This window comes from Dipodomys ordii, unplaced genomic scaffold, assembly GCF_000151885.1.
Source record: "Dipodomys ordii isolate 6190 unplaced genomic scaffold, Dord_2.0 Scaffold120, whole genome shotgun sequence".
In the NCBI taxonomy this organism is placed as follows: Eukaryota; Metazoa; Chordata; class Mammalia; order Rodentia; family Heteromyidae; genus Dipodomys; species Dipodomys ordii.
Genome location: NW_012267336.1, coordinates 588,152 through 603,059, shown reverse-complemented (window position 1 = coordinate 603,059; position 14,908 = coordinate 588,152). Strand labels below are relative to the sequence as shown.

Genomic DNA, 14,908 nt, shown 5'->3' with positions numbered 1-14,908 from the left:
CGTGGACGCCCCGCTGCATGAGGCGCCCCAGCCGGTTGAGCACCACCAGGTTGAGCGGGATCCCCACCAGCGCGAAGAAGACGCAGAAGAGGCGGGCGGCCATGGTCTGGGGGCTCAGGTTGCCGTAGCCTGAGGCAAGAAGGGGTGCTCAGGGCAGAGGGCAGACCCTGCCTCCCGCTCTCCTCTCACATCCGCAGGGTGAGGCCTCCTCCTACGTGCCCGCCTCGCCTGCCTGCTGCTGTGTGTGTGTGTGTGTGTGCCGGCCCGGGCCTTGAACTCAGGGCCCTGTCCCTCAGCTCTTCAGCTCAAGGCGAGCGCTCTACCCCTTGAGCCACAGCGCCACGTCTGGTTTTTTGGTGGCTCATTGGAGATCAGAGTCTCCCCGACTTTCCTGCCCTGGGCTGGCTTTGAACCGAGATGCTCAGATCTCAGCCTCGCCAGTGGCCGGGATGACAGGCGTGAGCGCAGGCGCCCGCCCTGTGGTGTGGGTCGGGTACCCGGGCCCCTGCTGGGGGATGCGGGGAGGAGGAGACGCACGTGGGTGCCCAGGAACTCGAACAGTGCTCCCGCACTCATGGCCGGGCAGCCAGGCCCCAGCTTCCTACCCTCACCTGAACTGCCTCGAAGCTGTGGGTGCCAGCACCCCACCTTAGGGGTCCCCGAGAGGTGAAGAGCATGGGTTTGACCCCCAGCTCCCCTTTGATCCCACCTTCTTCATGGGTAATGTGGGGGAGGGAGGTGTGAGTGAGACAGGTGATAGTACATTAAAGTACACATAGGAGCCAGATGGACAGATGGACGAGGGATGGTCACTGACCAGGCCTCTCCCTGAGCAACACCCCTCCCCCCCCCCACCAATCCGGCTCATTTCAACCCCTGCTGGTTGCTCACACCTGTGATCCCAGCTATTTGGGAGGCTGAGATCGGAGGACTGTGGTTGGAGGCCAGCCTGGGCAGACAAACCTGTGAGACTCTTATCTCCAATTAACCAGCAAAAAGCCAGAAGGGGAGGTGTGGCTCAAATTGTAGAGCACCAGCCTTGAGAGGAAAAGCCAAGCAAGAGTGAGGTCCTGAGTTCAAGGTCCACTACACACACACACACACACACACACACACACACACAGAAGGCATTCTCCTTGCTGGTGGCCTTCAGTACCCACCCTCCCCTGCCTGCCTCCACTCTGACCTCCGCCCTCAGTTGTGGGTCCCAGAGGCTCTTTCCATCTGGAGGCTGCGGCTTTCGCAGGCTGCTCAAGGGGGTGTTTTTCTCTTGGCCATCCTGCACGCTCTTCCCCCGGCTCAGCAACATCAGGGCCTCCATGAAGCCTTCCCCTGCCTGTGGAATGCTGGGGCCGCAGCCCCGCCTCCCCTCCCCTCCCCTCCCCTCTGCATCCTCCGCACCTCTTCGCTTGTCTGGACCCTTTCAGGATGTGCTCTGTGACTAAGCTCGCCTGCCCTCTTCTGCATGCAGCCCTCGCCAGCTGCTCTCAGGGCCTTTGCACTTGCTAGAAAAGCGTCCTCGCTCAGGTATGTGCACAGCTTGCCCTTTCTGTTGCTGTCTCTGTCAGAGTCCTCAGAGGCCACTCGTCCACAGTGCCCCTCACCGCTAGAGGACCCCACAACTGGCTTTATGTTCTTCAAGTGCATTTCACCATCTAGTTACTGCTTATACACCTGGCTTCTTTCTTTCTTTCTTTCTTTCCTTCCTTCCTTCCTTCCTTCCTTCCATTTTTGGTCGGTCATGGGGCTTGAACTCTGAGCCTAGGCACTGTCCTTCAGCTCCTCAGCTCAAGGCTAACTCTTACTATTGAGCCACAGCGCCACTTCCAGTTTTCTGGTGGTTTATTGGAGATAAGAGTCTCATAGACTTTCCTGCCCGGGCTGCCTTTGAACCGCAATCCTCAGATCTCAGCCTCCTGAGTAGCTAGGATTACAGGCGTGAGACACTGTCACCCGGCCGCTTTTTTCTTTCTATGGTACTGAGGTTTGAAACTGGGGCTTCATACTTGCTAGGCAAGTCCTCTACCACTTGAGTTACACCTCCAGCCTTTTTTTCCTAACATTATTTAAAATTATTATTATTATTATTTTGTCAGTTATGGGCCTGAACTCTGGGCCTGGGTGCTGTCCCTCAGCTCTTCAGCTCAAGGTGAGCACTCTACCACTTGAGCCACAGCTTCTGGTCTTCTGGTGGGTAATTGGAGATAAGTCTCATGGACTTTCCTGCTCAGGCTGGCTTTGAACTGCAATCCTCAGATCTCAGTCGCGTGAGCCACTGGCACCTGGCTCCTATCGTTATTTTTGAGATAGGACCATGTGTTTGTTTGTTTTTGCTTTTTGCCCAGGCTGGCTGTCCTAGACACCAATCCATTTATTTATACTTTCTGGCATAGCACATCCTCCCAAACCTGGTTTCTGTCTTGAGAAAAGGATCATGCAAACTTTGTCTTTGATGGCCCAGAACCACTATCCTTCAGATCTCCAACTCCCAAGCGGCTGGGATTACAGGCCTGAGCCACTGTGCCTGGCTGTGCACCTGTCTACTGGGTGTCCCTCACACCGGAATATCAGCTGTCTGAGAATGGGGACTTGCTTCTCCAGCTTACCTCGAGCACACAGTCGGGCCCACACCAGGCGGAGCTGGGCTCAGGCCGGCCCCAGTGGCTATGTGTCGGCCAGAGTCCCCCCTCCCTCCTCCCTTCCCCCCTCTCGCCTCCCCCCCCTTCCCTGCTTACCACCCCATCCACACACCCTCAACACAAGCTACTGGACAGAGTGGTGCAGGCTCCCATTGGGGTTCAACTTCCAGCCCCAGTAATGCTGCTCACTGGCTTTGTGATCCCGGGAAGCGGCACCATTCCCCCATACCTCAGTTTCTCTGTCATATCTCCATCAGCCCAGGCTGGGTGATGGGAGGGAGGGAAGGAGAGAGGGAAGGAGGGAGTGACCATGCCAGGCCAGGTCCTCTCCGCTCTCCCCTCCCGAGCTTGGGGTGCAAGGAGCTGAGGTTCTGCTCCAAGTATGCTCTCACCAACCCACTTCCCAGAAGTAGCAGCGGGTTCCAGGCCAGCGAGGGAGGTGGCAGCCGGGCCGAGGCCCGCTGGCTGGCCAGGAACAGGAGGCGACACTGGGGCTGCGGTGGGGGGAGACTGCCACCTGGTGGTGGATCCAGGCCACGCAGGGATTCCGGGCTGGGCTGTGCGCCCTGTCCCTTGGAGTCTCAGCTCCCACCTCTGCTTTTCCCAAACAGCCCCCAGGAGGCCCAGGCCGCCTTCAGCCTCACCTGTGCAGGTGTGGCGGGCAGGAAAGGCCCGTGGAGGAGCACGGGGCACCTGTGCAGAGGGCTGGGGGGCAGGGAGGGGAACCTGGCCTGGCTACCTCCCTGGGGCCGAGCTCTGGGGGTTTAAGGCTCCTTCTTTGCATTTTAGTTCCTTCTCTCTCCCTCTCCCTTCCTCCTACTCCCCCCCCCCCCCCGTTGGTTGTGGGGCTTGAACTCTGGGACTGGGTGCTGTCCCTGAGCTCTTCAGCTCAAGCAGAGCCACTTCCGGTTTTCTGGTGGTTAATTGGAGGTAAGAGTCTCACGGAGTTTCCTGCCCGGGCTGGCTTTGAACCGAGATCCTCAGATCTCAGCCTCCTGAGTAGCTAGGATTACAGGCGTGAGCCACCAGCACCTGGCTCACTCCTTCTCTCTTTGCCAGTCTTCCTCCAGCCCTGCTTCCATCTCCGGGACTCCTTGCTGCCTGGACTCAGCCCAGGAGCCCCGGATACTGTGATGGTACCCAGAAGCATCTGTCCTGACCCCTTCAGCTGCACAGCTCCCTGGGGATCGGGGTGAAATGTAGAGTCAGGGATACCCTGAGGCTGGAGCAGAGCCATGCTGCACCCCAGGAAGAGGCCGGCCTCCCCAACCTCGCCCACCCTCCCCAGCCCCACGGCGCCCTTACCGATGGTGGTGATGGTGGACACAGAGAAGAAGAAGGACCCCATGAACTCCCAGCGCCCCATGCTGGTGGTGTTGCCCAGGAGGTGGGCCCCAGCTTTGTATGCTCGGATGATGTCCTGGAAGAGAGGCTGTGGTGACCCCCAGACTCCGGGCCGACCCCCTTACACTGTATCAGAATCACAATCATCCCACCTGGCCTCCAGGGGGACGGAGGTGGAGGGAATTAACCCTGATATGGCCGCACAGGCAGTCACCGCTATTTTAGCAACTATTTTGGCAATTAAGGTGGCGGTGCAGCTGTGCCACCCTAGGCTGTGAAATCAACTTCTCTGTGCTTGGTTTCCCCAGGAAGTATTGGGGTGGGCATACCAATTGGGCATTAGCATTACGTACTGGGAATATTACACTATAGGAACACAGAAAAGAAACATGTTCATTCTAATGAGGGCAAGACTGGAAAGCTTCATAGAGGAGGTGATTCTTTTGTGGTGTGTGTGTGTGTGTGTGTTTGTGTGTGTGTGTGTGTGTGTGTGTGTGTGTGTATGTGTGTGTGTGTTGGTACTGGGCTTGAACTCAGGGCCTCTCATTCTTGGTAGGCTGATGTTCTACCCCTTGAGCCACAGCTCCAACATCTAGCTTTTTGCTGGTTCATTGGAGATAAGTCTCTTGGATTATCTGCCCAGGGTGGTTTTGAACCGTGGTCCTCAGATCTCAACCTCAGAAGTGGTTAGGATTCTGCAGGAGCCACTGGTGCCCGGATGAGGTGCTGCTTTTTTGGGGGGGGTCCAGTCGTGGGGCCTGAACTCTGGGCCTGGGTGCTGTCCTGAGCTCTTCAGCTAAAGGCTAGAGCTCTACCACTTGAGCCATAGCACCACTTCTGGTTTTCTGGTGGGTAACTGGAAATAAGAGTCTCAGGACTTTCTTGTCTGGCTTTGAATCACGATACTCAGATTTCAGCCTCCTGAGTAGCTAGGATTACAGGCGTGAGCTGCCACTGGCACCTAGCTGGAGGTGCTGTTTTAATGGGGCTTTCCTAGCAGAATCTGAGTCAGACAGGACTGGGGCTGGTGGGACATTCAGGCGGATGGACAGCTGGGCAGAGGTTGGGAGGTGAGTGGGTGTCTGAGACCTAGTATGGGGAGCTTGAGAGGAAGCTGGGCTAGGCTGTGTCATCATACCAGAGATGGGGTGGCAGCCCTGGCTTGGGGCACAGTGGAGGCAGGATGCAAGAGGGGGTGGCTGGGAGGGCAGGGCTGGCACAGGGGTGTGCATGGGAGGGTGTGGCCTGTGCCAGGGGGCGTGGCCTGCTCCAGAGAGCATGGCCTGTGATGGGGAATGCAGCCTATGATGGAGGGTATGTCATTCAATGTAGGGGGTGTGGTCTGTGATGGAAGGGGTATGGTCTGTGGCAGAGGGGCGTGGCCTGAGATGGAATGCAGCCTATGATGGACGGTGTGGCATGCAATGGAGGGGGCGGGGTCTGTGACAGAGGGGTGTGGCCTGCATCCCAACATGGCCTGGAGTTCAGGAGGACCCAGAGGACAGATCCCTATCCTGTGTGGGCAGCAAGGACCCAGGAACCGTGGGGTTTATGAAAGTGGGGGTGGTGGTGGTGAGAGATTTAGAAGAGGGGGAGGAGCCTGGCCAGGAGCAGGGAGCTTGCTCTTGACCATGAACCTGAATGAGGTCCAGACAGAGAGAGAGAGAGTCTGGGTAGCACATCCTTCCTCCTGAGGATGGCTGTGGCCGGGGAGGGGGGGAGGTGAGCTGGGGTGGGGTGCGCAGGGGCTGGGGCAGAAGGCACAGGGTGGAAGGCCTGGCTTGGAGCTCTGGGAAACCTTTCCATCCACTTAGAGCCGGGGCCCTTGCCACTCCCACACAATTTCCTGTTACCTTCTGTCCCCCGCCCTGGCGGGAGACTTTGGGGTCCCAGAGGCTGTCCTCCTTCAAGAGGCCAACACGGGGAAGGGCAGGTGAGGTTTCTGGAGAGGGGAACTGTGGTCTTTTGGGGGGACCACACCAGACTCAGGAAGTGAGTTAACACAGTTAACACAGCCACCCGGGCCCATGAGGTGGAGGAGACCTCCTCCCTCCCTCTCCAGGACCTGCCTCCCACCTTCCCCCCTCTGCCCCAGCCACCCCTGCTTCCTTCCGTTCCTGACCCCCCTCCAGTCCTTCCCAAGAACGGCATCAGGGGACGCTCAGCCCTCTATGTCCAGAGACTCACAGTGAAGCAGGCTGAGCCCTGTGTCTGCCCCCCCCCTCGTTCTTCCCCTCCCTCCCCTTGGCCTCTGCCACCCTCCTGCAGGTCAGGATGGCTCTTTAGGGCCTGGGGCATCCTTAGGCCTGGCCACGCCCCCTGAGGCCCACCCCCACCCCCCAAGCTCCTATTTGCTGGAGGCACTCTCTTTGGAAAAGGCTCCTGTGCTCCTTCCCCATCACCCACAGGCCAGGTCCGAGGCAGACACAGCACACAGCGCCACGTGTGTACCGGGGCCATCTGCGAACCCTGCTGACCAGGCCGGCCCCGAGGGCTGGTGACCAGGGATGCAGCCGCCCGCCTCCCCCCCACCCTGTTGCCCTGGTGATATCTGCACCATGCATGTGTCTGGATAAGTTACTGTCCCGCCCTGAGAGCCCCTGCCCCGCTGTCCCCTGACCCGGATCAGCAGGTCCAGCGCCGGGCTGTCCAGACACGTGTAGTTCTGTAGGAGATGCCACTTGTCCTGCTGGAAGCTGTGGCTGGAGTCCTGAATGGCGCGGCCCTCCAGCGCCCAGAACACGCAGGTGCCCAGCACCAGGTAAGCCAGGTAGGCCAGCAGCAGCAGCCCCGTGCCACGCAGCTGGCATCCCCGGGCCCGGCAGTGGGGCCCCACGCGCGCTCCCAGCCGGCACATGGCTGAAGAGTCCAGGGGCCAGGCCAGGCAGAAAGGAAGGCCCGGCAGCCAGCCCACCCCTTCTTTAACCCACGCCTGCTGGTCAAGGGTGTGCTGTGGGGTGCGCCCGTCCAGCCCATGTGGCCCGGATCCAATCCTGGGGACAAGGAGAGGCCTTGAGCCAGGGCAGCGGCCCCGCCTCGCTGGGAAGCGTCCACCCCCACGCCCAGGACAGGGAGAAGGAGGGGACAGCCCGGGTGGCCACGGGCAGGAGAGGGGGAGGGCCCAGGGTGCAGCCCCAGCATTTCCCACAGCCGGGGGAGGGATTGTGGGGGGGGGAGAGGGGGGAGGCCTGGAAACCGCACGGAGGAAGAGAAAGCAGGGGCCAAGTTTATTGTCCTGAGGCTCAGCCTAAGTCCTCGGACCTGCTGCCTCTCTCCCCGGGGGTTCAGCAGCTCCCCACTGTGAGCTCGACGGGAGAGAGGACCTGGAGGTGGTGCCTGTCCCTTCCCGTCCCTGTGTTCCTCCTCCACCCCATCAGAAGAGGGGCACAGGCCGTGTGAGGAGTCCATGGCAAGGCCCACGACCCTCCGTGCTGTGGGCCTTTCTTAGCTCTTGGTCCTGAGCTCCTCCACCCCAGCTTGGCGCCATCCAGAGCTCTCAGCGTGGCACGGGGTGATGGGAGAGTTAAGGGCCTGCACTTCTGGTCCTGGGTAAGGACAGGTGCTGTGATGGACCCACAACTTCTGCTGCTGGCTTTTGACTTTGCAGCGTGGAGAATGAGGTCCCGCAGCTCATTTCCAGCAAGGTGTTTGGGATCTTCTGGCCCTCTGGCTTCTTAGGGAGGAGCCCAGAGTGACGGGATGAGGTCCAGAGTCTTAAAAGTAGCAGGACACCCCAAGGGCCCTAAGCCTTGTTCAAGGTCAGCTCTTGGGCCTCTGGGCCTGGGGAGCTGGCAGCTTGCCCTCCCCCTTAGCTGTGAGCTTCATGGGGGCACAGAGCTTCTTGTCTATACAAAAGTTGTTCTGAAATGACTGCCCAGTGCCCTCTCTGCCCCTGGCTGTGCCCTGTGCTCATCAAAGCCCTTAGGACATCGTTGAAGGTTGATTCTCCATGACTGATTCTCCACTAGGCCAACACCACAGCAAGAATGTGGACTGTTCTATCTCTAGGGCCTGGCGTGGTGCCTGGCATGGTGGGGGCACATCGTGTATCTATCAGATGAGTTGAGAAGCAAGTCACCTTGCTTGCTGTCTGTCCCAGGTCTCTTGGGGGTGCGGTGCGAGGAGATCTCTGATCATATGGTCCATGCTGGGTTTGGCTTTTCCTGTCCCTTTTCGGGGGGGCAGGGGCTCTGCGGGGCCATGTCACATGGCTCCATCCACACGCATCTTTGGTCCTGCTTCTTCCTTTCCCCTCCCCCCTTTGACCTGATCCTCTTCAGGTTTGGGGAGGAGGAGGTGGGTGAGGGACTCTGAAGCGTGTCTGGAAAGGGGAGAGGGGCTGGGGGACGGCTGGACCACTCAGGGGCCTCAGTCTGAGATAGGGATCTTCTGAGGTCTGGGGGGGCTCTCAGGGTCAGGCGCTGCTCCGTCCTTGAAGCCAAGGCCCCTGGAGAAAGTCCACAGCTGGGAACACCTGTGCAGAAGCAGTGGGCCGAGCGAGAGCACCAGCGCCAGCCACGCCAGTCCCAGGAGGATCCAGACAGCCGCCAGGCTCCGGTAGACCGAGAGGTAATGCTTGCTGGGGTCTGTGCCTGCCAGGGGAGGGGACAGCAGGCGTCTGAGGGCCTGGCCACCTCCCCGTCCTGCAGGGACCTCTGCCCACCAGGTGTTCCCTCCCTGGTCCTCATTACGAGGATCAGCGATGACTTCTGGGGAGTGGACTCCAGGCGGGGACTTTGAAGGTTATGGCTGACAACCCCTGATATCTCCCCTCCCCCAAGTCCCAGTGGGTCTCCCTGCACCCCCAGACACCCCCTATCTCATCCTCACCCACAACGTAGTCCCCGAAGCCTATGGTGCTCAGCGTGATGAAGGCGAAGTAGAGGCCCTCTCGGAAGCTCCAGCCCTCCACGTGGCTGAAGAGCGCAGGGGGGAGGATGAGGATGGCCAGTGTCCCCAAGGTCAAGAACACAGCCAGTCCCAGCACCTGCAGGAGCTGGGGGGATGGGTGAGGGGGAGGGTATGGGGATGGCCCTGAGTCTACCCGGAAGGCCCCAGGATGACAGGGATGGGCTGGGGAGGCGGGCTAGGGAAACTTGAGGAGAGGGGGCTGGACCAGTCCTAGGACCCGCCCACCTTGCAGGCCTTGTCTGTGCCTGTGGGTCCTGTCAGCCCAAAGAGAAGAGTGCCTTAGAGGGTCAATTCCCTTGAGGAGGCTCCCTGGGGACTTGGCACTGTCCCAGATCTCAGCATCTTCCCCCCCCACCCTTTATCAGTCTTAGGGCTTGAACTCTGGGCCTGGGCACTGTCCCTGAGCTCTTCAGCTCAAGGCGAGTACACTACCACTTGAGCCGGTTTTCTGGTGGTTTACTGGAGATCTGAGTCTCATGGACTTTCCTGCCCAGGCTGACTTTGAACCACAATCCTCAGATCTCAGCCTCCTGAGTAGCTAGGATTATAGGTGTGAGCCACCAGCACCCAGTTGCTATGGTGCCTTTGTTTTTTGCCTGTCAGTTGAACTCAGGGCCTGGGTGCTATTCCTGAGCTCTTTTGCTTAAGGCTAGTGTTCTACCACATTGAGCCACAGCTCTACTTCCTGGTAGTTATGTGGAGATAGAGTCTCATGTACTTTCCTGCCCCAGCTGGCTTTGGACTGGGATCTTCAGATCTCAGCCTCATGAGTCGCTAGGATTACAGGTATGAGCCACTGGCGCCTGGCTGGAGCCTGTTTTTTCCTTATGAAAGGGCTCTGTTGTTCTGTATTGATCACAGAGATACACTGTCCGGATTCCTCATGAGAGAACCACTGGCCAGTGGTCAGCTCTCTCATGGCCTACTTCAGTCAGCTGCAGAGCCACCCAGTCCACGGGCCCAGCCTTCCCTGGGCATGGCCAGTGCCGGGCTTTTCCAGTCCTTTGTGTCTTGACTCCAGTGAGTGTATGTGCTCTGAGCATTCCGAGGCCCTTCTGTGTCCAGCCTGTGTCATGAACCCAACTCCTCCCTCCCACTGGGTCCCCGTGGCAGCCTCTTCTCTCCCATGGGTGCCTATCCTCACCTCCGCGCACCCAGTCCATCTGGGCGTCTACAGTCCCTCTGTCACGGTGAGCCTGCAGGGGGGCGAGGCCCCTACCTGGGAGCGTCTGGGTTGGTCCTCCCACCGCTCCAGGGTGGCCAGGTGGGCACGCAGCCCCGTGCCCAGGTGGTTGAGGAAGATCACGTTGAGAGGGATGCCCACCAGGGCATAGAAGACGCAGAAGATCTGCCCTGCTTCCGTGCTGGGTGCCAGGTTCCCGTACCCTGTGGGTGGTGGAGTGTGCGCATGTCAGGGAGGGGAGGAACTCCCCCTCCTTGTGTCCCTCCCTACCCCTCCCACCTCCGCAGCACCTGGGCCCCCTGCAATGCTGGGGGGGGGGAGGAGTCCAACAACTCTGGTCGGCAGTCACCGTGCACACATGACCCCCTATCTCAGGTCTTTCCAGAAGCTCCCCCCAAAGTGGGTTTGGCCTGCAGGCTCAGCCCTTCCCAGGGCTGCTTTTTTTTTGTTTGTTTTTTGTTGGTCGTGGGGCTTGAACTCTGGGCCTGGGCGCTGTCCCTCAGCTCTTCAGCTCAAGGCGAGCGCTCTACCACTTGAACCACAGTGCCACTTCCAGTTTTCTGGTGGTTTATTAGAGATAAGAGTCTCGTGGACTTTTCCTGTCCGGGCTGGCTTTGAACCTTGATTTTCAGATCTCAGCTTCCTGGGTAGTTAGGGTTACAGGCGTGAGCCATGGGTGCCTGGCCCCAGGGCTGCTTTGAAGTGACCTCTGCCCAGTACCCTAGATGCCCCAAGCCAGGTAAGCCCACCCACCCCAGCAACCTGCCCGATCCACCTGGATTGCCTTCTTTTGTCTCCTAACTTCCTGGCTCACTTTCCTGCCCACACACCAGCTTCTAAATCAGCCCCATGCTTTGTTTTGGTGCTGGTCTTCCCCAGCCCAGGCCAAGACAGGGTCCCGAGCCCACCCTGTGCCCCATGCCCTTTACCTATGGTGGTGACCACTGTGCCCGCGAAGAAGAAGCTGCTGCCGAAGTCCCAGTTGCTGGGGTTGGTGGAGTTACCTTTGGGGTTCACGCCTTTCACCCAGGCTTCCATGATGACCTGTGTGTGCGTGTAGGGAGAGTGGGGATGAGGGACGCGCGGTTACCGAACGCCAGTGATTGGCAAGCTGTCAATCAAGTGTGCTCATGTCCGCTGATTCACACTGGGTCAGACGGCAGCGTCCTATCTCACAGAGAACACAATGCTCAGAGTTCACGAGACAGTTCCAGAGTTGGGCTGTAAGCCAGAGGCCGTGTCCATGCCTGTGCCTTGGCCAGCTGTGAGCAGGGGCTGGTGGAGGGCCATGGATGGGGAGGTGGGCAAAATGTAAGGAGGCATGGAGACGCTGCTTTAAAGGACACGGGGGAAGCTGGGCAGTGGCTCATGCCTGTCATCCTAGCTACTCAGGAGGCTGACACCTGAGGATCACGGTTCAAAACCAGCCCAGGCAAGACTCATATCTCCAATGAACCACCAGAAAACCAGAAGTGGAGCTGTGGCTCCAAGTGGTAGAGTGCTAGCCTTGAGCAAAAGAGCTCTGGGACAGCGCCCAGGCCCTGAGTTCAAGCCCCACAGCTGACCAAAAAAAAAAAAAAAGGGACCCTGGGAGGTTTCAGGTTGGATGCTCCCGGAAGCGTTTCTGGGGGGGAACACAGGATCTGGGGACCATGGGGAAGCCCTCCCACAAGGTGGTGGTGGGGACAGGAACTGCTCTCCAAGAAGCCAGGGGAGCTAGTGGTCCTGCTCTCTGCTGCCCCCTAGTGAGTCCAGCCCTGCAGAGGCCAGTGCGAAGGCCCTGTATGGGGGCGGTGCTCATGTGTCGTATTGTGTGTGCATGCCTTACGTGTATGTGCGTGTTGAGCGTGTGTTTCTAGAACTGGATCTTTTGCAGATCTCAAGCCTAGGTTCCCTCCGTCCCTGGCCCAGCCCCTTGAGAGAATGCCTTGGGCGTGCTCTTTCCCTACCCCCCACCTTCTCCCCTTAGCTGAGATTTGTTCCAGGACAGAAGTCTCGTCACCTGGCAGTGCCCCAAAGCTGGGGGTCAGCTGCAGGGCAGCGTGGCAGCTCCCGCCTCTCTTTTCTGTGGGAACCCACTGGCTTCGGCCACAGCGGGGTGACCCTGGACCTTCTCGGTCCCAGGCTGCCTGCTTCTCCTCATGTTGGCAGGAGCTGACCTCTTTTGAGGTGCTTGACAGCCCTTCCCCCCTTTTCCCACACACCCAGAGAGGCTGGGCGAAACACTTCCCAGGGAGGGAGGGGGCCTGCACTTGCTCTAGTCCGACTCTATCCCCACTGCCACCTGCAGGCCACCCATTCCTCTAAGGAGGGACGGGGAGCTCCTAAGCGTGGTGAGTTTGGGGTGGATGGTCATCTCTGAGAGCCCCTAGGTGGTGGAGAAAGAGGTCACTGTCTGGGCCCTGGGTCCTGGGGCAAGCCTGCTTCCCACGGAGTCGGCTGCTTGGCCTGCATTTGTTTTGTTTTTGTTTTTGTTGGTCATAGGGCTTGAACTCTGGGCTTGGGCGCTGTCTGTGTGCTCTTCAGCTCACGCCAAGCGCTCTATCATTTGTGCCACAGCGCCACTTCTGGTTTTCTGGTGGTTCATTGGAGGTAAGAGTCTGACTGACTTTCCTGCCTGGGCTGGCTTTGAAACCTGATCCTCAGATCTCAGCCTCCTGAGTAGTTAGGATGACAGGCGTGAGCCACCGGTACCGGCTCGCCTTGGGAGTTCAACCACAAGGTGTCTTCTCCCAGGATCCTCCTGGGCACTCATCTGCCTCCCAGCTCTGAGTCCTTGGTGAGCAAAGGCCTGTGGCCTTGGGGGGGATGGGGTAGGACAGACAGACAGACAGAAATGTCTTGTTTTCCCTGGAGCAGTCCAACAGGCTTATCAGTGGACCTTCTGTGGGCTGCAGCTCAGACTGTGGCCGCCCTCCCAGAGCTAGCCAGAGCCCAGATCCCATGCTCCCCACCTCTACCCAGGGCCCAGGTTTCAGGGCCTCCCTATGTCCGTGTTACCCCAGGAGTGTTGGGAGGCTTTGAGCTTTCCTCAGCCCTGCTCTGGGGACTGTGGTCCCACTGTTGTTGCTGGGACAGATCTCAGTTCCCTGCCCATCCAGCCCAGATCTGCTCCTGCACCTCCAACTCAGGAGCCTTGGCACCCCCTGTTGAACCCCACGCCGTGTGCTTAATACAGCAGAGCTGGGTGGAGCCCCCTTCTTTTCTTTCTTTTGTTTTTGGGAGGACAGGGCTTGAACTCAGCTCCTGGGCACTGAGTTCAAAAATTTTTTTTTAAAAATTAAACAAAAATTGCTATTAGAAAGATGATGTACAGAGGAGTTACAGTTACATAAGACGGGTAAAGAATACATGTCTGGGAAGGTGGCTCAGTGGTAGAGTGCTTGCCTTGCATGCCTGAGGCCCTGGGTTCGATTCCTCAGTACCACATGAGCAGAAAAAGCTGCAAGTGGCGCTGTGGCTCAAATGGTAGGGTGCTAGCCTTGAGCAAAAGAAGCTCAGGGGCAGCTTCTAGGCCCTGAGTTCAAGCCCCAGGACAAAAAAAAAATAAAGAAAAAAGGAAAAAGAAGAATACATTTCTTTTAGGATAATATGGCCCCTTCCCTTACTCTCTCCCAGTTTTCCCTCCCGCCCCACCCACAAGTCATAGAGTTCATTTTCTACATAGTGTCCAGTGAGTATCACTGCTGCATTTGCTCACCCTTTGTCCCTCCATTTCTGTGACCCCCCTTACCCTCCCAAAGACAGATAAATGCACAGACAAGACAAAGGGAAAAGAAAACAAAAATAGCAACAAAGAAAAAAAAACACCCTCTTGTTTCCATTTCCTGGGATTCATGTTGATCAACGTTACTTTGTATGAGCAGAGGCGCAGAGGCCTCCCGGAGCATTTTTGCTCAAGGCTAGCGCTCTGCCCCAGGAGAGGCGACCGTGGCACTGCAGCTCCCTTTATCTGCTGGTGACGGGCAGCCCCGGAGCGGGGCGGAGGGAACGGACTGGTGGGAGGAGGCAATCAGGACAGTGTTTGATGACTGTGACACACAGCTCATGTCTCTACAGCTCAAAGAGGGCTTTTAATCAGCGGTCAGAATGTCCACAGCACAAACACGCTTCTCGTGGCCTTACCCACAGGGATGCTTGGGCCCAGAGAGGGTGAATGATGGCTCAGCGATCGGTTGCTGGGCCTGGGACCAGGATCCAGGTCGGGATGTCACTAAGCACCTTCTCCCACCCCACTCTGCCTCCAAATGGATCCTGAGCACCTGGGGCCAGGAGGGCCTCATCTGCCACGGGAGCTCCCCTGGGCCCACCTTTGCACGCCTCCGGTCCCCCATCCTGCCCCGTCCTGTCCCGCCCATGTGCCACTCACCCTCACAAACCGCTCCAGGGCCCTCTGGTCCAGGCAGGTGTAGTTCTCCAGAAACCGCAGCTTCTCCAGCTGAAACTCATCCCTGGACTGAGCCTCTGCTTGCTTCTCCAGGAACTGGAACACCGTGGCCCCCAGCAGCAGGTAGCAGAGGTAGGCCGCCAGCAGCGGCAGAAGCCGGCCGCGCCAGCAGCTGTGCAGCCCGGCCTGGGGCATGGCGTGGCCGGCCACTCCGCCCACGGCGTGGGTCTGGCTGTGAGAGGCAGCAGGAGAGCACAGCAGCCAGCACGGAGCCCCGGGGGCCTGGCCCAGGCTCCTACCTCCAACCCCCCTCCACCCTCTTCCCCGAGGCACAGGTGTCTGTGGCCCACGAGTCTGTTTGAACAGTGCAGCTGGGCCTGGCTGCGCTGTGTGGAGTGCAAACAGGCCCGCCACCCCCACCCCGCCCTTTTTCCATGCGTTCAG

The 14,908-nt window shown here is 58.8% G+C and overlaps 2 protein-coding genes across 2 annotated transcripts in view; both read right to left on the bottom strand.

Moving 5' to 3' along the window:
• The window catches only part of Kcnk17 (potassium channel, two pore domain subfamily K, member 17), a 39,210-nt gene extending 32,349 nt beyond the window's left edge, over positions 1–6,861 (bottom strand). The window contains exons 1-3 of the mRNA XM_013029566.1: positions 6,604–6,861; positions 3,945–4,059; positions 8–129 (exon numbers count right to left, since the gene is read on the bottom strand). Of these exons, the coding sequence (XP_012885020.1) occupies positions 8–129; positions 3,945–4,059; positions 6,604–6,840 (474 nt within the window). The 5' untranslated portion in view covers positions 6,841–6,861. The remainder of the gene's footprint in view (positions 1–7; positions 130–3,944; positions 4,060–6,603) is intronic.
• A 1,490-nt stretch (positions 6,862–8,351) lies between these two features.
• Kcnk16 (potassium channel, two pore domain subfamily K, member 16) lies at positions 8,352–14,659 on the bottom strand. The gene is made up of 5 exons (XM_013029565.1): positions 14,447–14,659; positions 11,007–11,121; positions 10,114–10,280; positions 8,814–8,979; positions 8,352–8,575 (listed from the first exon to the last, which is right to left on the bottom strand). The coding sequence occupies exons 1-5, from the start codon at positions 14,657–14,659 to the stop codon at positions 8,352–8,354; spliced, it is 885 nt and encodes a 294-aa protein (XP_012885019.1).
• Positions 14,660–14,908: the final 249 nt, after the last annotated feature.